The sequence below is a fragment of the Pelophylax lessonae genome (assembly GCF_965119305.1).
Source record: "Pelophylax lessonae genome assembly, chromosome: 4".
In the NCBI taxonomy this organism is placed as follows: Eukaryota; Metazoa; Chordata; class Amphibia; order Anura; family Ranidae; genus Pelophylax; species Pelophylax lessonae.
The window spans coordinates 288,659,426-288,684,232 of NC_138771.1; the positions used below are offsets into that span (position 1 = coordinate 288,659,426).

At 39.9% G+C, this 24,807-nt stretch overlaps 1 protein-coding gene across 1 annotated transcript in view; it reads left to right on the top strand.

Moving 5' to 3' along the window:
- LOC309552612 (uncharacterized protein) overlaps positions 1-24,807 on the top strand; it is a gene marked incomplete at both ends in the record, with an annotated part of 398,170 nt that overhangs the window by 285,388 nt on the left and 87,975 nt on the right. The window contains 2 exons of the mRNA XM_082253553.1: positions 7,398-7,461; positions 13,765-13,854. Coding sequence (XP_082109679.1) covers positions 7,398-7,461; positions 13,765-13,854 — 154 coding nt within the window. The remainder of the gene's footprint in view (positions 1-7,397; positions 7,462-13,764; positions 13,855-24,807) is intronic.

Consider the following 24,807-nt stretch of genomic DNA (forward strand, 5'->3'; position numbering starts at 1 on the left):
GTATCAGATACCACACGATGGAATCCATTCATGACATCATTGTTTACTACTCTGTGTGATCTGTGATTGGTCACCAGTCATCACATGGGCAAATCACAACACCCTGTACCATGTGATAGCAATAGTGTTATGAATGAAAGCCATCCATGACAGTTCGAACAATTACTGCTAAAGTGATCATCACTGTAACAATAAATCGCAATGTAAAAAAAAAGAAAACAGACACTGAACTACTCTGATGAGAGTATGTAAGAAAAAAAATGTAAAAAAAAAAAAAAAAAAAGAAAAAATATAATAATATTATTCAGGACTAAACACTACCACACAAGTCATATGATAATGCTGTACTGCACTGGTGACAGTATTTAAAAATGATTACCCCTCATCATTTACCAAAAAAAGTGTCAAATATAAATGACAAGAGGCAGTTTTTGACAATTCCTTTATAAAAAAAATAAAAAAACAATGTCCTCTGATTTAGATCAATCACCAATCACGACACCCGCTGCACTGCCAGACCCGAAAAAAAAGAAAAAAAATTGTTTCACATTGAGGAAGGCTGTACGCCAAATGCCTGCTCCTCAGGGTGACCGTTCCTTAACAGGTAAGGGGGGGGGGGGGGCACCTGGTGAATGTCACCTGGTGGCTTCACCCCCTTATGATGTCACCAAATTGGCATTCTTTTTTCAGGACTGGCGGTAAAGCGGGCGTCATGATTGACAATAGATCTACATCAGAGGACATTGTTTTTTTATCTTTTTTAATATAGAAAATGTCAAAAACTGTGTGTTTTTTTATTTTGACACTTTTTTTGGTGAATGAGTAGGGGTACAATGGGGGCAGGATCTTCCAGATTCTGATAAGCCCCCTGCCCACAGACCTCCAATACCACCACCCAGGGATGTTGAGAAGAGGCCCCCCTGTCCCAAAGCACCCCCCCCCCAATGTTGAGGGCATGTGGCCTTGTATGGTTCAGGAGGCGGGCCACTGACTCATCCCCCCTTTATTAGCCTGCCAGGTTGCGTGCTCGGATAAGGGTCTAGTATGGACTGGGAGGGACCCCACACCGTATTTTCATTTTTTTTTTTTTTTTTGCCGGCTATTATTTTTTTACTTTCAGCTGTTAGTAGGGAAGCCTGCTGACAGCTTATGAATTTTTCATTGTTAAGGACGCAGCGGCTGGCTTCCCAGCCCGCTCCTTAACAACATTTTGACTGTGCGCTCGGTGGGATGTTCACCCACACAGAAAATTGGGTGTTCACCCAACACTAATCAGAACTAATCATATTTTAAATATATATATATACTATTATTTTTTCACTCTATGACTTTTACACAGAATAAATAATATACACTGATTTAGATTCTTTTTGGCAAAGAAATGTAGCAGACTACATTTTGGCCTAAATTTATGAAGAAAGATTATTTGTTTTGTTACAGAAACTAAGAAAAAGTGTTTTTTGTTTTTTATAAATGTTTGGTATTTTTTGTTTATACAGCAAATATTAAAAACCAAGTGGTGATTAAATACCATCAAAAGAAAGCTCTATATGTGTAAAAAAAATATATATAAATTTAATTTGGGTACAGTGTTGCACGAATGAGAAATTGCCAGTTAAAGTAGCACAGTGCTGACTATCAAAAAAGCCCTGGTCATTAAGGGGGTAAAACCTTTCAAAGGTTAAGAGGTGAAAGCACTCTGAATACCTATTAAAATAGCTCTCACTGAATAAAATGGTTACCTTACACCCCTGTACATTTGCCGAGTACTGTATTTTCTGGCGTATAAGACTACTTTTGAACCTCAAAAAAATCCCCCAAAAATGGGAGGTCGTCTTATACGCCGAGTATAATATCTCCAAGGTAACCTAAGTATAAGTATTACCGGTAGATCATGTAATAGGAGGGTCGTCTTATACGCCGGAATACGGTATATGTTTGTAATGCTTTGCTGTGCTTCAGATTGTATTCCCCATGTTGCCTTCCTGATGCTTTATCACATCTCCAAAGCCTCCATAAAAATCACAGTACTCCCTAAAGCCTCATTTAAACATGTGATTTGGGGGGGGGATGCTAAAAATGCAGAATTATTATGCTTTTTTGGTGCCCCTAACTGCCCCCTCCCCCTCCTATCCCATCAAGCTGCAATAGGCAGTGGATAAGGGTGTTTTCATCTGACATGTGGCTTGATGCACGCCAAACACAACATATTCAAGTGAACGGGGAAGGAAACACAGCAAATGCCCCGCGATTACATGCAATGCATTTGTTGTCAAAAATGGTGTCAAAACAGGTGGTAAGGAAGTGTCACATTGCCTTCTCACCACCTGTCAAAAGGAAAGGTAGATTTAGATGCACGTTTAAATCTACCCTAAGGGAGAGTGGGCACAGCACTGGGTAAGAATAGGCTCAGGTAAATATAAAAGGAGGCTATTTTGGAAAAAAAAAAAAAAAAAAAGGATGCTAGGGGAGCTGCACGCAGAAGGCTTTTTTTTGCATTAGGGTAAAAAACTTTCTACCTTTACAACCTTTTTTATTTTTCTGGGTAATTCCAGGAAGACAATGTAATAGAGCAGCACGAAATGCCAGCCGAATGCTTGGATGTATAGGGAGAGGTATAAGCAGTAGAAAGAGAGAAGTGCTTATGCCGCTGTACAGAACACTGGTGAGACCTCACTTGGAGTATTGTGCGCAGTACTGGAGGCCATATCTCCAGAAGGATATAGATACTCTAGAGAGAGTTCAGAGAAGAGCTACTAAACTAGTACATGGATTGCAGGAAAAAACTTACCAGGAAAGGTTAAAGGACCTTAACATGTATAGCATGGAAGAAAGAAGAGACAGAGGGGATATGATAGAAACTTTTAAATACATAAAGGGAATCAACTCGGTAAAGGAGGAGAGCATATTCAAAAGAAGAAAAACTACCACAAGAGGACACAGTTTTAAATTAGAGGGGCAAAGGTTTAAAAGTAATATGAGGAAGTATTACTTTACTGAGACAGTAGTGGATGCATGGAATAACCTTCCTGCAGAAGTGGTAGCTGCAAATACAGTGAAGGAGTTTAAGCATGCATGGGATAGGCATTAGGGATGATCGAACTTTTGAAAAGTTCGGTTCGACCAGAACACCCGAACTTCACGAAAGTTCGGCCCGGATTTCAGAACCCCATTGAAATCAATGGGACCCGAACTTCTGTAATCAAAAAACACCATTTTTAAGCCCTAAAACCCAATAAATGCCCCTAAAAAGTGCCTAGGGTTCTGGGTCATGCCCCATTAACTATTAATCACACAAAAAAAAGTTCTTAAAAATTGTCATTTTTGATAAAAAAGCCAATTATTGAAAAATTAAAAAAAAAAAAAAAAGAGATTTTTTTGATTTTTACTTTGGATTTAGTATCTGTGGGGTCTAAAAGGTGTGCATGTGAAGTTTCAGCTCTGTAGCATGTCCAGAACCATGAAAAAAAAAAAGATAATTTTTCAGTAGAACAGGGATGTGGTTCGGGAGCCTCCTTTAACTTTAACACCTATATGATCTTTTTTTCTGGTTCCAGAACCCCAAAAAAAGATCATATAAGTGTAAAAGAGGGGTCCCACCATCCCTGCTCTACTGAAAAATTATCTTTTTTTCTGGTTCTGGACATGCTACAGAGCTGAAACTTCACAGGTACACTTTTTAGACCCCCCAGACACTAAATCAAAAAAAAGTCATGCCTGCCTCCAAAAATGCCCGATAAATGCAAGAAAAAGCGCCGTAGAGAAGCCGTATTCCTGTTCTAATAAAAATTATAAGAAAATGCTAATTTTTGGGGGGTTCTGGACATGCTACAGAGCTGAAACTTCACATGTACACTTTTTAGACCCCCCAGATACTAAATCCAAAGTAAAAATCAAAAAATCTCTTTTTTTTTTTTTTTTTTAAATTTTTCAATAATTGGCTTTTTTATCAAAAATGACAATTTTTAAGAACTTTTTTTGTGTGATTTTGTGTCTGGGGGGTCTAAAAGGTGTACCTGTGAAGTTTCAGCTCTGTAGCATGTCCAGAACCCCAAAAAAAGATCATATAAGTGTAAAAGAGGGGTCCCACCATCCCTGCTCTACTGAAAAATTATCTTTTTTTCTGGTTCTGGACATGCTACAGAGCTGAAACTTCACAGGTACACTTTTTAGACCCCCCAGACACTAAATCCAAAAAAAGTCATGCCTGCCTCCAAAAATGCCCGATAAATGCAAGAAAAAGCGCCGTAGAGAAGCCGTATTCCTGTTCTAATAAAAATTATAAGAAAATGCTAATTTTTGGGGGGTTCTGGACATGCTACAGAGCTGAAACTTCACATGTACACTTTTTAGACCCCCCAGATACTAAATCCAAAGTAAAAATCAAAAAATCTCTTTTTTTTTTTTTTAATTTTTCAATAATTGGCTTTTTTATCAAAAATGACAATTTTTAAGAACTTTTTTTGTGTGATTTTGTGTCTGGGGGGTCTAAAAGGTGTACCTGTGAAGTTTCAGCTCTGTAGCATGTCCAGAACCATAAAAAAAAAGATCGTTTGTATTAGAAAACTTTAAGCACAGGAATATGGCTTCTCTGCTGTAACACCTTGCCGGTTTAATAGCAGGCATTTTTTTGGGTTCTTTGCAGTCAGGAAAAACATCTGAACTTGTGTATAGTGGTACTGTGCACAAGTTCTGATGTTTTGCCTGCCTCCAAAACCCCCCAAAAAATGCCAGCAAAAACACACCTGGGCATTTTTTTTTTAACGCTAGCGTTTTTTTTGGCATTTTTTGGGGTTCTTTTGAGGCAGGCAAAACATCTGAACTTGTGTATAGTGGTACTGTGCACAAGTTCTGATGTTTTGCCTGCCTCCAAAACCCCCCAAAAAATGCCAGCAAAAACACACCTGGGCATTTTTTTTTTTGACACTAGCGTTTTTTTGGCATTTTTTGGGGTTCTTTTGAGGCAGGCAAAACATCTGAACATGTGTATAGGGGGTATATATAGGCATATATGTCTGAATATATACCCCTAGACATATATAGGTGTGATAGTAGCAGAAATATATTACTGTAAATGATTTCATTAGCGCAAGCATTTATTTCTGCTACTATCACACCTATATATGTCTAGGGGTATATATTCAGACATATATGTCTATATATACCCCCTATACACATGTTCAGATGTCATGTCTGACATCAAACATGTCCTCAAAAAAGCACTGGCAGTGGCAGCCCCTGCAGCATTAAAAAATGCTTGCTGGTGAGAAGCCACATTCCTGTCCCGAAGCAGAGAAATGATCATTTCTCTATAGCGGTCACCCTGCTATGGAAGGGTTTTGTCACCCTGCCATAGCAGTCACTGCCAGTTAACCCTACACTACACTACGGTCCCCTGACACTTAACACTTTCCCTACAGAAACTAAATTTTTGAAGCTAACTTAAGTGTAAAGGAGCACTCTAACTACACTAGATATCCCTTTCCTCACACTAAAAATAGCTAAATGACACTTTTAAAGTAAAATTAACAGAACTGCTTCCACTCTCTTCCATGTCCATTATAACAATGCTGGGAATATGGCGGGGGCGATCTTATATACTGGGGGGCGTATTCACTAATGATTGGTCTAGGGACCCCCTAGTCACTCCAATCACATTCCTAGCATTCTTCTGCCCCCTCAATTGGCTTTTGCTAATGGTTCTGGTCCAATCACGGGCTTTTAAAGCCCATTTCCTGAAGCATTGCATTTTGGGCGGTTCTGGTTGCCGAATTCCGAACTTTTTGGGCAAAAAGTTCTAAATTCGGCCGAACCTCGAACACCCAATGTTCGGGCCGAACCGATGGTGGACCCGAACCGTTCGATCATCCCTAATAGGCATAAGGCTATCCTTCATATAAGATAGGGCCAGGGACTATTCATAAGGATTCAGATATATTGGGCAGACTAGATGGGCCAAATGGTTCTTATCTGCCGACACATTCTATGTTTCTATGTTTCTATGATACTTCTGTTTAAACAAAAACATCTCAAATATTTACAATATAATTTATATAATTTATAGAAATGTTAAATATATACATTAGTAGAGCTTGAACATATGAACATTGCTTTGCTGCATTAGGAATTTACATTAAACGCAGACTAGAAAGTTCCTATTTATTTAACCACTTTACGACCGCTCACTGTGCCTCTACTGCGGCACAGTGGCTCTTTATCGTCCAGCGACGTAGACCTACGTCGCTGGACTCCTCCCCCTGTAGGCGGCGCTTGCGTGCCGCCGGAGGCGCGCAACCGCTGTTTTCATTCACAGCGGGAGTCGGGCCAGGGGAGGAGCGGTGGCGATCGCGGCTGCTCTTCCCCGATCGTCGGGGAATCTAGTTTGGAGATCCGCCCGCCTGTGTAAACAGAGCGGGCGGATCTCCTAAGTGACAGGGAGTGACAGATCGGAGTGTTCAGCATAGCTGGACATCCGATCTGTCCCTGACTCACTCAGTCACCTCCCCCCCCACACGTCAGTAAGCACCAGGCATACATTAACCCCTTGATCACCAATAAAATTAACCCATTCCCTGCCAGTGTCATTTTTACAGTAACAGTGCATATATATAGCACTGATTACTGCAGTAATGTCACTGGTACCCCCAAAAGTGTCAAAAATGTCAGTCAAGGGTCCAATCTGTCCGCCGCAATGTCGCAGTCCCGCAAAAAAAATCACAGATCGTCGCCATTGCTCGTTTAAAAAAAAACACCAAAAATGACAGAAATCTTTCCCTTAGTTAGTAAACGCAAAAACTTTTGCGCAAACCAATCAAAATACGCTTATTGTGATTTTTTTTACCAAACATAGGTAGCAGAAAACAAATTGGCCAAAAATTTAAAAAAAATTAGATTTTTACATATTTTTTGGGAGGAATTTCATATAAAAAAATGTTAAAAATATTCTTAATTTTTCAAAATAAACGCTCTTTTTTTGTTTATACCACCAAAAGAAAGCTCTGTTTATGGGAAAAAAAGGACGTAAATTTCGTTTGGGTATGGCGTCGCACGACCGCGCAATTGTCAGTTAAAGTTGCACAGCGCCAAATCACAAAAAGTGGGCCAGACGTAAGACAGCAAAATCCTCCGGTGGTAAAGTGGTTAAATGGTGTAGTGGATGTCAGTTATGTGGCTCTGTTTGACCAACTTTATGTTTCTTTGAATATTGTGGGTCCTACTGAGATGTATTTGCATTGCAAGTAAAGCAGGTCAAATGCCTCTTTTTGCTGCATTTTGTGCTTGATTTCCTTACATTATATCAGTGCAAGTTTAATATTTGCTACTAATCTCGATTCTAGAATCAAAAATGCTAAAATGATACACTTATTAATGCTGGGTATTATATTATTATTTTGCAGGTGTATTGATGGAAGCACATTGTTACATGTAGCTGCCTACTTTGGGGAGCACCAACATATTGAGGTGATAGAGTATTTTTAATGTTTTGTTTTACTCATGTTAATTACACAGAATATTTTAAAAGGATATATACTAGACAGTCACTAGACCAAGCTAAACAATGAACTAGTTTGTATATTCTTTTCAGATTTTGGTTCATATAGTGATAGTACCATCAAATCCAAAGCTATGTTAATAAATTGGGGCAAAAAGAGCACTTGCCTTGAGCCCACCAGGGATTCGAACCCACTAACATGCTTGTTTGTAATGGAGCTTGACAGCTTGTATTCTAACAGTAGCTCATATCTATCCCCTCTGGCGTGGTGTTTTTACTGATGCTAGTCATTTTAAGATACCCTTAGTTGAACTAAGAAGATTAATGATTTAATGTGAATGGAAGCATAATTACTTGGCTATCTACAAGTATCTGAGAATTAGAGGGTAACTCCAGGCAACAGCTAAATGTATTGTTAAAAAAGCACATAAATGAACAGTTTTACCTACACATACCTTTGCAATCCACCCAAGCTGAATTGCATTTGGAAAATAACAACATTTTGCTGGCCCCATACTATTGCCTTTACCTTTACCTACTCTTAGTACACTTCTGAGTCATAATTACCCCCTCCCATCAGCCTGTAATGCAGACACTGTCACTGCACTAAAAAAAAAAAAAACTAGTGCAATATAATATATGACATCTCTGGATATCATAAAAAATAAGTGAATACTACTATAAACACGTATCAAAGCTTACTTTTAAATAATAAATGTTACCACATTAAATCTGCTCATGAATATTACAAATATAAATCAGTAAAATGTGAATAATGTGATTCCCAAAGTACAGTTACATCAAGTATTTAATCAATATGTAAGCTATCGGGACTTTTACTTATATACCTGGATTTACCTGTAATTTAAGAATTCCATTGTTCACATTTTCTGATTTAATATGGTCACGCTTAATTTTTATGAGTAGTTATAGACACATTTATAGCAGCATTCACTTATTTTTTTGTGATATCTAAGTATAAGTTATTTATTATATTAAACTTGTTTATGCAAGTTTAGGTTTTTAGGGAGTGAATGGAAGTTTATGAAATATCTTCTTTCACTACTATACTGTCAGCATTCAGCAAGCATATGACAATTACAAATAAAGACATTTTTATGTAATTGCACTAGCTGAACTGGAAAATGATTTCATGGCTTCAAAGGAATATATGCATAAACTAAAGGGCTCTTAGATATTTGCCTACTGTAATTGGGCAATGGTGTTTTAAATCTTTTAAAACAGATTTTAAAAGTCTAGTTTCTAGGGAAACATTATACCATTTTCTTCAAAGGTACAAATATCCCTTCAGTTAAAGGTGGGCTGAGTTAGAGGGGATGATTTAATAAAGAAACAGACACTGTTAATCTAGAAATGTTCACTAAGTCTTCATAATAAGGTGGATCTGTCTCTACTTCAATCAACTGATCAGATGCTAGCAAAAATCCTTTGCTTATCGTTTCCCTTGCACAAATGGTTGAGTACTCAAAATAAAAACAGGTTCACTGAACTAACATTCAACTTGCAAAATGAACAGCCTGTACCCATTGTCTGATTTATAGCTAGGTTACCTAGGCCATTATGCTGTTATCACTGTTATCTGTATGCTCAAGGTACCTAAAGCTTCCTAGGCCACTCCCCCTTTCATCATTTGCATTGATTTAAACAATATAATTGGTGCACTACTAACGATTATTCAAATACATGCTGCTGTTTGCCTCTTCCCCCAGCATACAGTGCCTCCATCTTCTGCAAAATGGGCTGCTGGGGCATGGAGCAGGGTGTACATAATTTAAACGTTTTGCAAACTTTAACAAAGAAGGTATATAATGAGCTAGAGGAGAAGGAATAAGGCACATTAGCAGCACTTAAAAAAGACTGCTATACACCCTTGAGCAGAATGAACGAAAAAAAAGCAGGTCCAAAAACAAAAAAGTGTTTGCTCTATGCCCTTCAAAAGGAGGAAAAGAGCACACGAGTAAGCCCTCCCAGAAGAAAGCTGCTATGTGCCCTTGAGAAGTAAGATAATATGAGCCAAGAACTTTTGGCAAAATAATTTGGCCATATTTAAAATGTGTTTGCTCTTTGCCCTTGAGGGAAAGAGGTGGTAAAGGGTATATTGGCAGTCCCATATTAATGGCTGCTATGTGCTCTGGATTAAGAGAAAAAGGGCACATTGGAAGCACTCCAGTGGCTGCTATACACCCTTGAGGAGGTAAGTGGGGGGTTTTGCTGCCAACTTAAATAATTGAAGTTCCGTTCCCACCAACCTCTTTGGTGCATAGTCAAAGGTTTATTGATGAATGTGGTACCCGAATGGCTAGTACTTTTATCACAGCTCTTACACTTCAGGGAAAAAATGCAAATCACAATGATGCTTTTGGTAACAAATACAATAAAAAAACCCCACACTGCAGGGCTCTTTCTATTTACCTATTCAAATATATTCATACTGTCCTAATACTAGCTATTTTGTACCAAACATATACCTGAAGTCTACATTTTCTATTTTTTTAGTGAATAACTAGAGATATAGGAAGTGGTGCAGGGATTTTTGGGTCATGGTTTTGGAATGTTTTTTGCACTCTTTTTTGACATTGACATTGAATTAAACTTTTAGGACAATGCAGTGTGGTACTGTGAAAAAAAGAAGCTAGCAAACTATACTGCTAAACTGTTTTGTCACACAGGGCCATCTTTAAGGCGGGCAAAACGGGCAGCTGCCCCGGGCCCAATCATTATTATGGGGCCCAAAGCAGCTGCTCCTTGATCCCATGCTGCCCATGGTTGCCATTGCCAACAGTATATTTAACAATGGCATGCACTTCCTCCAAAAAACTCTGGCAGCGCTGGGCAGGTGCCGTGGAAGAAGCAGTCTATACTGCTCCTCTAGTCCTGGCTGCAGCCCTGTCAGTCATGATGGAATGATCTGTCCTCCACCTCACATTACACAGCTTCTCTTCCACTATGGGAGCTGCCGCTGATGTCCTGGCACGTGCTGCAAGTCTGGGGCCATCCGCTTCCCGAACCCCCACCCCATTGTGACAGTTCCATTATCTTGGAGAAAGCACCCATGTGGCCCCACACGTGCCTACTTTGGAGGAGGAGAGGAAAGATGCATGTGCTCAACTTAGCTCAGATGAGACCCACATACAGGGCACACACGGAAGGGGGAGCTGCCGGCAGGAGTGTTCCGGCACTACTGTCACTATTGTAACTACTGGGGCTATTCATTCTAATGTCTCTCTACAATAGGAGGGACCCCTGGACTGGAGGTAGTAGTCCCTCTAGAGAGGGGCCCCTGAACTGGAGGTAGCAGTCTCTATTTGGAGGGCCTACATAGAGAGACTACTACCTCCAGTCCAGGGGCCCCTCTACAAGGAGACTGCTATCTCCAGTCAAGGGTCCCCTTCATAGACAATAGAGAGATTTCATCCTCTAGTACAGTGACCAATAGCAACTAATTAGTGAGCAGTAATGATGTGCAATAACATCTAGCAACCAATCAATGGGTGGTAATGATGTGCTGTAACCTCTAGCAACCAGTCAGTGAGTGGGAATAATATGCAGTAACCTCTAGCAACCAATCAGTGAGCAGTAATGATGTGCTATAACCTCTAGCAACCAGCCAGTGAGCGGTAATGATGTGCTGTAACCTCTAGCAACTAATCAGTGAGCGGTAATGATGTGTTGTAACCTCTAGCAACTAACCAGTGAGCCGTAATGATGTGGTGCAACCTCTAGCAACTAATCAGTGAGCAGTAATGATGTGGTGTAATTGCTAGCAACCAATCACTGAGTGGTAATGATATGCAGTAACCTATAGCAACCAATCAGTGAGCAGTAATTATGTGCTGTAACCTCTAGCAACTAATCAGTGAGTGGTAATGATGTGCTGTAACCTCTGGCAACTAATCAGTGAGTGGTAATTGTGTGCTGTAACCTCTAGCAACTAATCAGTTAGCGGTAGTGATGTGCTGTAACCTCTAGCAACCAGTCAGTGAGTGGTAATGATGTGCTGTAACCTTTAGCAACTAGTCAGTGAGCGGTAATGGTATGCTAGAACCTCTGGCAACCAATTGCAATCTGCTGCAGCAAACTGTTTTTGAGTCGAGCTACTATTTATTGTATGTCTCAGAGCAGGTGGAGAGCAAAATTGGGGGGGGGGTGGGGCAAGAAAATGTTTGCCCAGGGTCCAGTCAATAATAAAGACGGCCCTGGTGTCCCTGGTCAGTTTGTAGGAAGTTAGGGGTTTTAGATTTATTTTTTGTAAGAGTAAAATGTCCTTTTTTTTTTTGGATCTGCTGTGGTTCCTATTTCAATTAAGTCCTAATAATCTTATATAAAAAAGGTTGACAACTAAAAGGGTCTTAAGAAAGCCTTTTTGTCAAGTTGTTATAAATCAGATTGGGATGCTGCTGCTGTAGTTAAGCCAAACAATAATGTAACAGTAACAAAATCAATTACTCATACAAAATATGTGATACCAGAATACAGGTACAGAAGCTAAAAAACAGCATGGTTGTGAGTGCAGAAGGTTTTTTATCCTAATACATTCTATGCATTAGGATAAAAAATGTTCTGTGTGCAGCAGCCCCCCTCAGCCCCCCCCCACCCCCTAGTACTTACCTGAGCCCATCTCTATCCAGCTATGTTGCAGTAGATAATCGGCTGACCAGTACTCTCCTCCTCATTGGCTGAGACAGCAGCGGAGCACCATTGGTTCCCGCTGCTGTCAATCAAAGTCAGTGAGCCAATTAGGAGAGAGGGGGTGGGGCCAAGCTGGGGCTTCGTGTCTGAATGGACACACAGTGCTGTGGCTCGGCTAAGGTGCAACTTGCTATTGGGGCACTCATCAGGGGGGAGGGGCCAGGAGAGCACAAGAGGGACCCAAGAAGAGGATCGGGCTGCTCTATGCAAAACCACTGCACAGAGCAGGTAAGTATGACATGTTTGTTATTTTTAGGCAAAAAAAAAAAAAACGGAGAATTTAGCCTCACTTTAAGGTGTGGGGGAGTACAAATCCAATCCTTTCTGTACATTTTTAGTGAATCAGTCATGTTAGGGGTTGATTTACTAAAGGCTAATTTACTGTTCACTTTGCAAGGGAGATTTGCCCAGAACTTGGTGAATAAGGTGAAGCTCTGCTGACTTCCATCATCCAAACATGTGCAAACATGTTTTTTATTGCACATGATTGGGTATTTTTGCAAAGTGAAATTTCACAAATTCATTAAGCTCTGGGGATAATTGGCTTGCAAAATGCAACTTCCCTTACAGGGTGACCTTCATGATTAAGCCCTGTGGGCGGAGTGAATGCATCGGGGATGTAGCCTGGGTGGAGTCAGGCTGAAGCCGTCTTGCAAATTCTCTTTTTAGGCCGGGTTGGTGCGCAGCAGTGTTTCTCCCTTTCCAGTTTATGTCACCTGCACCCTTGAGTAGGAGTCACCGAAACTGAAGGATGGTTGTCTGGAGCGGCAAAGAAAATTAAAAAGCTATTGTGCTGGCTAGAACGCAACCATCATTTAACAGGGCACTTAAGAGGGCCAGGAGAGTGGTAGGGAACACCAGGTGAAGTGGATGCAGCTCGTCCCAGATTAGGTCTTGAGATCCCAATGCACATATGAAAAACAAACAAAGGGCGCCTCCACGTATGTGTAGCGATTTATTTAAAAAAGTATAAAAGACAATAAAAATGCACTCACTAGTTAAAAGTGGATCAAGGCTTGTCATAAACCCATATAGCCTCAGAGTGATTCTATGGAGGTCTATATGGGTTTATAACAAGCCTTGACTTGTCATAACTTTTAACTAGTCCACTCGGGCCTTGCCCACTTTTAACTAGTGAGCGCATTTAATTGTATTTTATACTGTTTTTTAATAAATGGCTACACCTAGATAGAGTCGCCCACTTGTGTTTTTTTTTTGTATGGGGCAGCACTCCAAGTTTCTTAGGGTTCCTTCACAAAGTAATCAGTTTATCTTGATTTTGATCTTTTATGTCTCTAAGCGTAACTAAAAAACATCAGAGAAATTTAAAAAAAAGGCCATTTCCATCCTAAACTGTTTTTTTTCCTTTACCTATAGTAAAAATGGGTTAGAACCTCAGTCAAATTTTAACTTCTGCTTCTTACCTTGCTTCCTGTTCCTTCTATTACCTACTCTATACAAAACTATAAAACAAATATTTTATTGGCTGATATAGATTATACAATTTAACATCCACTTTTGGGAACAGGAGCTTGAAAAAATGTGTTATTTCTTTTATTTAGACTCTTTTGCAGTTACAAGTTGAAGTGGACATATTGGACTACAAAGGAGCCACACCTCTGCAACGTTCAAGAAATGGAAAAACAATGCAGGTTGGTTTATTTAACTACTTTGGCACTAGAGATATTTTTTCATTTTCTGCACACATATAAAAATAGGATAAAAAGATTGTTTTTGCATTTTTTTTTTTCCCTTGTCAAATTTAGTTATTGTTATTGAATAAAATAAAGGAGAACAATCTGATTTTTACATGGATTGCGGTACATATTCAAAGGGTAACAAACTAATTACTTCAATTGGAAAGATACAAATAAAAATTCAAATGCAATATTGCACTTGTAAGCATCAAATAGACCAACAAATGTCAAAAATGTCATATAATTGACAAGAAAGAGAAAGGTAGATTGTTGACTGTCGGTCTAGTTTAAAAACAAAGTGATTAATAAATCAGTAAAGCAAAAGTACATTTCAGGTGATGTTTTCAAATATAGGTAAAAAAATGCAATGCGACCTATACTAAATGATTAAAACAACCGTGGTGGAACCCCCCCAATGTTTAAAAAAAAAACAATGACCTTCGTTTATATACACAAAATAACCATGGAAAACAAATACAAATCAAATAACTATCAATATCCTCCCAAAATTATTAAATGCAAATCCACATGTAACAGTGGTGACAACCTCCTCGGTCCAAATAAATAGTGTCAATTTAAAACCACAAAAACATGAACAATGTAATAATAGTAAAATAAAAAAAAAAACATAGGTGATCAGCAGTGAAAAAAACATTTAAAAATTACACTTAAAAAATATATTAGTGAAGAAAAACTGCAGCAACTATGGATTTTTTTAAAAAAGATTTTACAGCTTACCAGTTTAGATTGTAAATTCTGGTGCTAGAACTATTCTTCTCACTCTGACATTTGTGGCGATACCTTACAAGTGTTGTGCAACATGTTTACATGTGTGAAGGGCAGTGGGTGTAGTGGTTACTTTTTTTTCTATAGTTTCTATTTTTTTTTACTTTTTAATGTATTTATGTAACTTTATTGCTATAAAAAGGAAATACCAACCCCCCATCTGATAGCATTGGGCAGGTACTCTTAATGGAGACCTTGGGGAAGTCTAATAGACCCCAGTGTCTCTCCTGCCCTCCACAGCATGCAACCGAGCAGAGATGTGCTTGCTTCTCTGGCTGATACAGCCAGAGAATAACTGCTCTTAAATCAGTGGTTACAAAATCACAAAAGTGACTCCATGTTGAAACCCATTCATGTGTTCCCAGTCTCCCATTAAGAGTGGAAGAATATGGGAATCATGCAGGGAGGGGGAGTTCCACAGGGATAGGGGGATGGGCCACGTTGCACACGATGTGAAATGATTGGGGTTTATAAAGCCACTGGATCACTTTCACTTTACAGCTGGGAGCCAGCTGAAGATACAGAGCTCTTGCAGCCATCAGCATGTGCTTAACCCTCTGCTCTGCCTCTTTGGATGTTTGTAGTATGTCCAAGGAGCTGAACTAGTTAAGTATATGTTCTGGAAACTGTTTTTTAAATTGGTGAAACCACAGCTTTCCTGTGTCAAATACATACTGTATATGGGAGCTGTTTTACCTGACAAAGATGTTATGGATTTACTGGTGGATAGTTTTGGGATCCAGACAACACAGCCAAAACAGCTTGATCAAGAACTTACTGATTGGAGAGTGAAGTGGTAGGATCTTGTTGATAAATCTGTTCACTCTGCTCTTTCCTCCATTGAGCATGTTTACTGTTGCTCACATGTGCAATGAAGCAAAAATGTATTTATTCTTTTGCTGACCCAGAATACTTGTCTATTGGAATTTTGAATCCTTGAATCCTTTCTTGCCAAACGCTAGTATGTAGCCACCGACACCTGTCATCAGCTTGAGAGCTGAGGTCCGGAGCTGTAAATCAGAACTGATATTAGCACTTACAGCTTATAGGGTATCTGTTAAGGAGCTGCGGAAGAAACCCTGAAATTAAAAACAAAACAAAACATGATAAAAAAAAATGAGTCTCTCCTCTTTAACCTTTTAATAACCCCCTTCTATTAGCTAATTATCCCAAATTAACTTTTTTGATCCCTGCTCTCCTTAACTATTTGTAATACCATTTTTTTTTTTAATAAGTTTTATACTGTTGGTAAGTTTTTTGTAGAATAAACCTAAACATGTATGCAAATAATTTATTTCATTTTAATTAGCTGGTAACGTTGTCACACTTTGTATTGGAAACATTTGTTGGTGTTGTACCAATCACAGATTAAAACTAGTACTTTAAATCTATAGTAACACTTTTTTTTCTCAGAGAAAAGGTGCAGAAACTCACCCTCCCCCCACCCACGCCCATATATGACATTTCCCATATATTCAGCATAGAGATATGCCCCATAAATTCAGCATACAGACATGCCCCATACTGTATATTCAGCAAAGAGACATGCTACATATATTTAGCAAAGAGACATCCCCCATATATCAAGCTAAAAGACATGCCCCATTTATTCAGTTAAGAGACAGCCCAATCCAGTTAAGAGACAGTCCAATCCAGCTAAGAGACAGCCCAATCCAGTTAAGAGACAGCCCAATCCAGTTAAGAGACAGTCCAATCCAGCTAAGAGACAGCCCAATCCAGATAAGAGACAGACAAAATCAAGCTAAGAGATAGTCCAACCCAGCTAAGAGACAACCCAATCCAGCTAAAAGACGGTCCAATCCAGCTAAAAGACGGTCCAATCCAGCTACAAGACAGCCTAAATCAAGCTAAGAGACAGCACAATTCAGCTAAGAGACAGCCCAATCCAGCTAAGAGACAGTCACAGACCCACATCCAAGCAGAATTAGGAGACAACGCCCCATCCTGCAACATTGACAATGAATAATTTACCAACAAAGGCTACACAGCTTCTTTCTAGACTAACTGTCCCCATAGCACAGTGAGCAGTCAGGCTACATGTGTCACTCTCCCAACACAGTGCGACTGCCGCCAAAAGGAGCATCCGCAGGGAGAGGCTGAATGCAGAAGATATCACTCCGTCCTCCACTGTCTCAGGCTGCAGCCAGAACTATATGCTATTGCTGGCTTATGCGGCCTCCCTGCTTCTGTTCCCTGGCTGACTGTGTCTGGCGGAGGTGCCGGAATGACATTTGGCACGTTTCCCACCAGAAAAAAAGCACTGTATATATGCGTCATAGTTATAACCAAATTATTAGGCCCACAGCTGAGCAGTCTTTTTAGCTGCTGTAGTACCACTTTTTTGCAGTTGGAATGTATTTCAGCTGACAACCCATGGATAAAATTTTGGATTTAGCCAGGTGTCAATTAGTAAAATTAAAATCTCTGCATCAGAACAGAACAAGAGTTTACTATTTTCTATGTTGGATTTGCCAACCTTAAAATATGTTAAATACAGTAAAAGCATTGTTTGCCTTGTTCCTATCATTGCAAGTGACATCATTGCACTGCGATGGTGTGTACTGAAAAGGAGTTTCAACACAGCAAGGTATGATGCAATCCATTGCATCATTTACTTATTTTATTTATTACAGGTACTTATAGTACGGTCAATTTACACAATGCTTTACATAGAGTATATAAATATATTGTACATTCACATCTGTTCCCTTCCCTCAAGGAGCTTATAATCTTAAGTCCCTATCTCACATTCATACACACACATACTAGGGCCAATTAAGACAGGAGCTAATTAACCTACCAGTATGTCCTTGGAGTGTGGGAAGAAACCGAGTAGAGTACCTGAAGAAAACCCACGCAGGCACAGGGAGAACATAAAAACTCCAAACAGGTACCATGGTTGGGATTCAAGCCAAGGACCCTAGTGCTGCTAGGTGGAAGTGCTAACTACATAGCTAATGTGCTGCCCATATCATGCTTTCCTATGTAAACAAATGAAATTTCACTTTGTAAAATTTCAACAAACTTCTACAAAAAATAAATCGGATTCAGGTCCAGGCGCCAGCATCTTAACTAAGGGAAACTACAGTGAAGCCTAGGGGCTTCACAGCCGGTTTCCTACTGCATATGCGCGATCTGTGCTTTGTGGTCCTGCAGTCTTCTGGGACTTGTGATGATTCCCAGAAGGCTGAGAGGGAAGGAAGGGGGGGGGGAAACTTCTGCAAAGATCACTGCGGTGGTCTGACTGGAAGTGGGAGCGATGCATGTCAAAATAAGATATCCGCTCAGCCCCCCCCCCCCCAAAAAAAAAGTGCCAAGTGTGGCAGTGGAGGGAGAGAGGATGCAAACAAGTGGAACTTCACTTTTGAAACCTTTTACCTTTAAGTAAAGTAAGGTAAACTTTTAGAAACAAAGTAATAAGGTTTTCTTTGGAGTGCACAGACAAGGCTAATACCCTAAACTTTGGTGTCTTCTCTCAGGCAATATTTTCAGTTCTTACTTTTAATGTTTTTTCTAGGGAAAGGCAATTTAGAATTAAAATCTCACTGTAAAAAAATTAATTCAGCATCTTGCCAAACTGTGTTTTGTGAAAATCCAGGATTCATTTGTAATTAAATTCACAATATAAAATTTAATTATAGTATTTCAATAAATGCCTGCAATGTTGGCCAACCACAGGTTCTTGTATAGCCCAAATCAGAGAATAATGACTTAATAGAATGGATTAGTTGAAGCAAAGGCTTAGAAGAGGTTTTTTGTTTACTGTAGGTCTATGCAGAAAGTCATCACATGAGCATATATCTGCCATAATAATATTGCAACAGAATGGACTATTGTCTTTTCAAATTTTGCCTCTAATTACAATATTTACATAATCGTCTGTGTTCCACTACAGGGAGCCAATCACTGCCTCAATATCTTTCATTAAAATCTTGGCAGGCTTTTATGCATTGCACAGATGTGAACTAATGTTGGACATGTTTCCCAAAAGAAAAATCTGCAGATTAAATTCAAGTTGTAATAAATGAACAATTAGTATGTAATGCAAACAGCATCCTAAAAAAATAATGTGATATTCAGTACATCAACCCAGTTATATTTAGCATTGCTTTTACAAGTACTTATACAGAGGGATATATGTTTCAAAACAATCATTAGATCATTTTTGCTCACAACTTTCTCTGCTGCTTTTCCATTTGTCATAGGGTGGCTAACAATGTGAGGATGAGTGACAGAACAGTGCTGGACAGTGACAGTGCTGGAGGCGGTACTGGAAACAGTGATGGATTGCTATTTATTCATTGCTATCTGAGATAGGTAGATTATGTTTCATATTTTCATAGTAGGTTGAATAAAGACAATAGGCTATTCAGTTAAACCCATGTAGGTGTATGTGTGTCAGTGACGATAATCATTTCCAATATCCCTGTATGTTTTGTGGAAGAGAATTCCACATCCTTATTGCTCTGACAGTGAAAAACCCCCTACGCAGCTTAAGGTTAAACTGCTTCTCCTCAAATCTCATTGTGTGGCCCCATGTTCTCTTACACTCGCTGAGACTGAAAAGTTTTCATCCTGCACTGGGACTACCATTGAGGTAATTGTATATTGCTATCGTATATCCTCTCAAGCATCTCTTCTCCAGGGAGAATCAATTTAGTGCTTGTAATCCATTTCTCATAATTGATGTCATCCAGTCCCCTTATTCATTTTGTTGCCCTTCTATGGAATCTCTTCAGCTCCAGCACACTGTTCCTGAGGACTGGTAACCAGAACTGGACAGAATACTCCAGATGTGGCCAGACCAGAGTTTTATGAAGTTACAGGAATATAGTTTTATCTCTGGAGTAACCCTTTTTTTATGCATGCTAAAAGTCTGCTGACTTTGCTTGCTGCAGCTTGACATTGCATGCTATTGCTCAGTCTGTTTTCTACCAGGACCTCCAGACCGTTCTCCATCCTTGATTTCCCCAGAGGTTCTCCCCATAGTGAGTAGTTTGTGTTTATATTTTTTAGCCCCCAAGTGCATCACTTTACATTTCTCAACATTAAACCTCATTTTCCATGTAGTTTGCTGCCCACTCCATTATTTTATTCAGGTATTCTTGTAAAATTTCTATATCCTGATGTGAAATTATTGCCCTGAAAAAAAATTAGATTGAGCTATTTACTCCATCCTCCATATCATTTATGAATACATTAAACAGAATTGGTCCCAAGACAGAGCCTTGGGGTGCCCCACTTACCACTCCAGACCAGTCTAATTACACATTATTTATCCCCACCCTTTGGACGCGCCCCTGTAACCAGTTTTCTATTCAAGAACAAACCCTATAGTCCATGCCTACAAACCTTAGCTTGTAGTTTAGGCGTTTAGGGGGAACTCTATTGAATGCTTTTGCAAATTCCAGATACACCACATCCACAGGCCTTCCCCCTATCTAGAAGGCAGCTCACTTCCTCACAGAATGTTAACAGATTGGTCTGGCAGGAACCTATGCTGATTACTACTAATGATACTGTTTTCATTAGCAAATTATTGGATATAGTCCCTTATCACCCCCTCTAATCGCTTACATACTATTGATGTTAGGCTGACTGGCCTGTAGTTTCAAGGTACTGTATTTGTATCTGCCCTTTTTTAAATATTGGTACCACATGAGCTTTTCTTCAAACAGCTTGTACCATTCCTGTCAATGTTCTGTCCATAAAGATTAGGAATATTTGTCTAGCTATAACCTGACTGAGTTTATTGAGGACTCTCGGGTGTAAGCCATGTGCTCCTGGTTATTTATTTGTGTTAAGCTTTTCTAGTCTTTTCCAGACTCTGTTAGCCAAAAGGATACCTCCTGCAATGTGTTATTAAGAGTACAGTCCTGGTTGGTCTATCCTTCCTTTTCCTGTGTAAAAACTGAGGAGAAGAAAGCATTTAGTACAGTTGCCTTCTCCGTGTCATCTGTAACCATCCTCCCCTCATCCTTTTTTATGTGGACAATGTGCTCTGATCTCACTTTTTTACTGTTAATTTATCTACTCAATTTATCTTACCCAATTCTGTTTCACCAAACTCCCTATCTGAAGGGACATTGGGGCTAGATATCAAAGTCCTTTACTGCATACTGGGCCAGCACTGGCCACTAGTCCAGTCAACAGACCCAAAAATTTATGGAGTCATTAGTGAGTACCTTTTCTGGGTAGACAAGATAAGCCATCGTCAAATGCACTGTTTTGTATAACTATAGTTGTATGCAAGGATAGCTTTGATGTGAAACCATGCCAAATAATTAATCCAACTTTGATCTGCACCTCAACACTTATAACTGAACTACAGACATTTTAAAAAGATTTCAATGCAGCGCTACAATCATTAATATATCAAGAAATATATCAAAAGTGCTCAATCACACCACAAAAACATCCTCCACATCTTTTTCACATGCGTTTCCGCATGCACGTTTGTAGCACGTTTTTGATGCATTCCAGTGCATTTTTGTTGAATTTATCATGAATTTCCGGATGCATTTCTGATGCTATTTTTCTTTTTTTTTTCCTGTTTTGTTTTCACTGTAGTCCAGTGTGTTTTTCATGCATTTTTGATGCGTTTTACCGCGTCCCAGCACAGTTCTGTGCAGGAAAAAAGCAGCATGTTGTACTTTTTTTTCTGGAACTGAAAAGTACTGGAACACACTGCACTTGTGTGAACTATGCCATTGGAACCCATATAATCTACTTTCCATGTATTTTTTATGGAGGAAAAAAAGCACTGCACTGCATGTGGTGTGAACTGGACCCTTGTGCAAACAATGTAAATACCCTGATATGACTCCGTATCAGCCTCTTGCAGTCCCTGTATAGCAGAGCCGGAGTATAAGAGGAAGAAGCAGAACAAGGAGCCAATCAGTTATTGAGCTGCCAAGAAGCATGCAGAAAAGAAAAGTCAGTGACAGAAATTAGTTTATCACTGTGATGCTTCTCCTTTCATTGTGCAGCACAGACTGCGGCAGGTTCAGGATGGCCTAGGCTCAGAGGAAGTAGGTTGAATGATGATGGCCATGAGACTGAGAAAATCTCTGGAAATTCTCTGAATTGAAGGTAAATATTGCAACAAAAGATGTTTTTTTTTAATTTTATCTTTGAATAGGCTATTTGTTGTTTTTTTATTTTGACTGGAGTTTTGTTTTAACCACTTCAATACTGGGCACTTTCACCCCCTTCCTGCCCAGGCCAATTTTCAGCTTTTAGCGCTGTTGCAATTTGAATGACAATTGCGCGGTCAGGCAACACTGTACCTAAACCAAATTTATGTCATTTTTTTACCATAAATAGAGCTTTCTTTTGGTGGTATTTGATCACCGCAAGGTTTTTTCTTTTTTCTAAACAAATAAAAAAAGACCGGAAAGTTTGAAAAAAAAAGTTTTTTGTTTATGTTATAAAATTTGGTAAATAAATAACTTTTTTTCCTGCACTGATGAGCACTGATGAGGCCGCACTGACAGGCACTGATGTGGAGGCACTGATGGGGGGCACTGATGAGGTGGCACTGATGTTGAGGCACTAATATGCAACACTGATACGCGGCAGTGATATGCAGCATTGATGGGCACTGATATGTAGCACTGATATGCAGCATTGGTGGGCACTGATAGGCGGCACTGATGGGCGCTGATATGCACTGATAGGCGGCACTGATGGGCATAGGTGGGCAGCACTGATAGATGGCATTGATGGGCACTGATGAGGAGGGCACTTGCAGGCTCCCTGAGCACTGATTGCCATCCCTGGTGGCATGGGTGGGCAACCATGGTGGCTATGGGTGGGCATCCCTGATGGCCATGGGTGGGAAATCCCTGGTGGCTCTAGTGTCATCTCCCAAGGGTCTGCACTGGTAATCAATGCTCTGATCACCAGCACAGACCCCCCCCCGTCAGGAGAGCCGCCAATCAGCTCTCCTCTACTCGCGCCTGTCAGGAGGGAGCTGAGGAAAGCCGATCAATGGCACTTCCTATTTACTATGTGACCAGCTGTGATTGGACACAGTGTATCACATGGTAAAGAGCCTATGTCATAGGCTCTTTACCGGGATCGGAGATGCGGTGTGTCAGAGTGACACACCGCACCACCGATCGCTGCTCTGCGCACCCCCCTCATATGACGGCCAGTCAGGATAGAGCAACCACTTTGCCGCCGTCATTTTGCTATATGACGGGTGGCAAATGGTTAACCTAACAGTGAAAATGAATATGTTACCTCCCTTCACTACATGACTTGAACACCTGACCTAATCCTGAAAATTCACCAGAAGTAGTGTCCCTATTGGAAGATTAACCCTGTGTTACTGTTCTGGGGGCAGCCCAAAAATATGTTTTTTCTTTTACTTTCACTTTTGGTGATAATGGTAAATATGACAAATACAGAGAGTGAATCTCCATGAGGCAGGGGCAAAACAGCAGTAAAAACCTGACTGATGTTCTAACTCCTCTCCACTAAAACTACCAAGTCTGTCTACTGTGGTTAGAGACTGGACTTTTGTTTTTTTAATGCACAGATTCCTGTGAATGGATTAAGTGACTGGGCGAGTGGAGCCACGCATAGCTGCGGTGATTTCAAATGTGTCAGCACCTGCCAGGGGAAAGAAACCCATGTCCTCTGTCACAAGGGGGATGGGCTGAGTGGGAGAGGGGCATACGGGTGTAACATGTAACATTCAAAAGGTGAGCCTATCTTTTAAAATAAGGGCTTTGACTAGACCAGTTTGAGGCCCTTGATTTTTCCTTTTAGAGCTATTCCTCTGTGAATTTTCTAGTGCGCGTTAGATGATTGCCGTGTTGAAATATCAATTTCCACTTTTAACGTTTGGAGAGATGGCTTCACATTTCCATCTAGCAGACTTTGATATGATGTAGAATTCATAGTTGACTCAACAACTGGAAGCTGATCAGGCATTGAAGCAGAAGAGTAACCCCAAATCGTAACATTTCCACCATCATTCTTTTTTTGTTTAATAAGTTTTTATTAAAGAATTTTTAGAAATAAACAAAGAACACGTGTTACAATCATGGTCAAATATGATTACAGTGAACTAGTAAATGTCGAACATATTAGAAAAACATTTTAGACATCAACAAGAGAAAGATACGAAAGACCTTAGTTTGTATAGCTCAACCTCAGGAGATAGGGGACCACACCCAATGCAATTCTACATGGGCATGGGCTTAGTCAAATACTCGTGAGGCATTGCGAATTAAATTCGCACTTACTCATCAAATTCTAAACTTACTCGTCACTTATTCGTCAAATACTCGTGAGGCATTGCGAATTAGTTAAATATAACAAGCATATTCGACACATTTCAAAAGAGGAAGCTAGCTCAAAGGAAAGGAGAGCTAGACAGACATAGAAAAGAGCAAGGCAGAGGAGAAAGAAGTGAAAAAGGAAATTCAGGGAGTAAGTAGACGTGAGAGACATAGAAGGGGGGGGGGGAGGAAGGAGCAAGGGGGGGGGGGATGCGGGAACCGCGGCTGCTGCGTGTATAGGAATATGGACATACACTTAATCAGGTAGTAGTATTCTTTCTGGAATATTGTCATAAGTATAAGTTACATTCTAATGATACATTAGCAGAATTATTGTTGAATAGTACCAAGGTAAAAACCTATGAAGCTTTGATGGCAGCATAGTCTGCTGTGAAGGTGAAGGAGAGCCAGCAGGCCCAGATTTTGTGTGATATAGAGGGGAGGCCTCTTTGTGAGTAAGTTAGATCTTCCATTTGGTATCCACCATCATTCTTAACAGTTCCAACAAGGTTCTTGCTCTGAAGTGCTGTCCTCAGTTTGCACTAAACATGTCTACTGTTACTGTGGCGAAACAATTCTTGCTTGATTCATTATTCCACAGCACATTGTACCAGAAGGCCTGGCCTTTGGCTATATAGTCCAAAGCAAACTGTAATCTTGCTCTTATGTGCTTATGTGTTCTGTTTTGGACAGCAAAGATTTTTTTCCTGGCACATCTCCAGTGCAGGGTAAATTAGGATAATCTCTTTCTGAGTGTAGAAACATGCACTTTGACACAAACGTCTGCAAGAGTTACCTGCAGATTTTG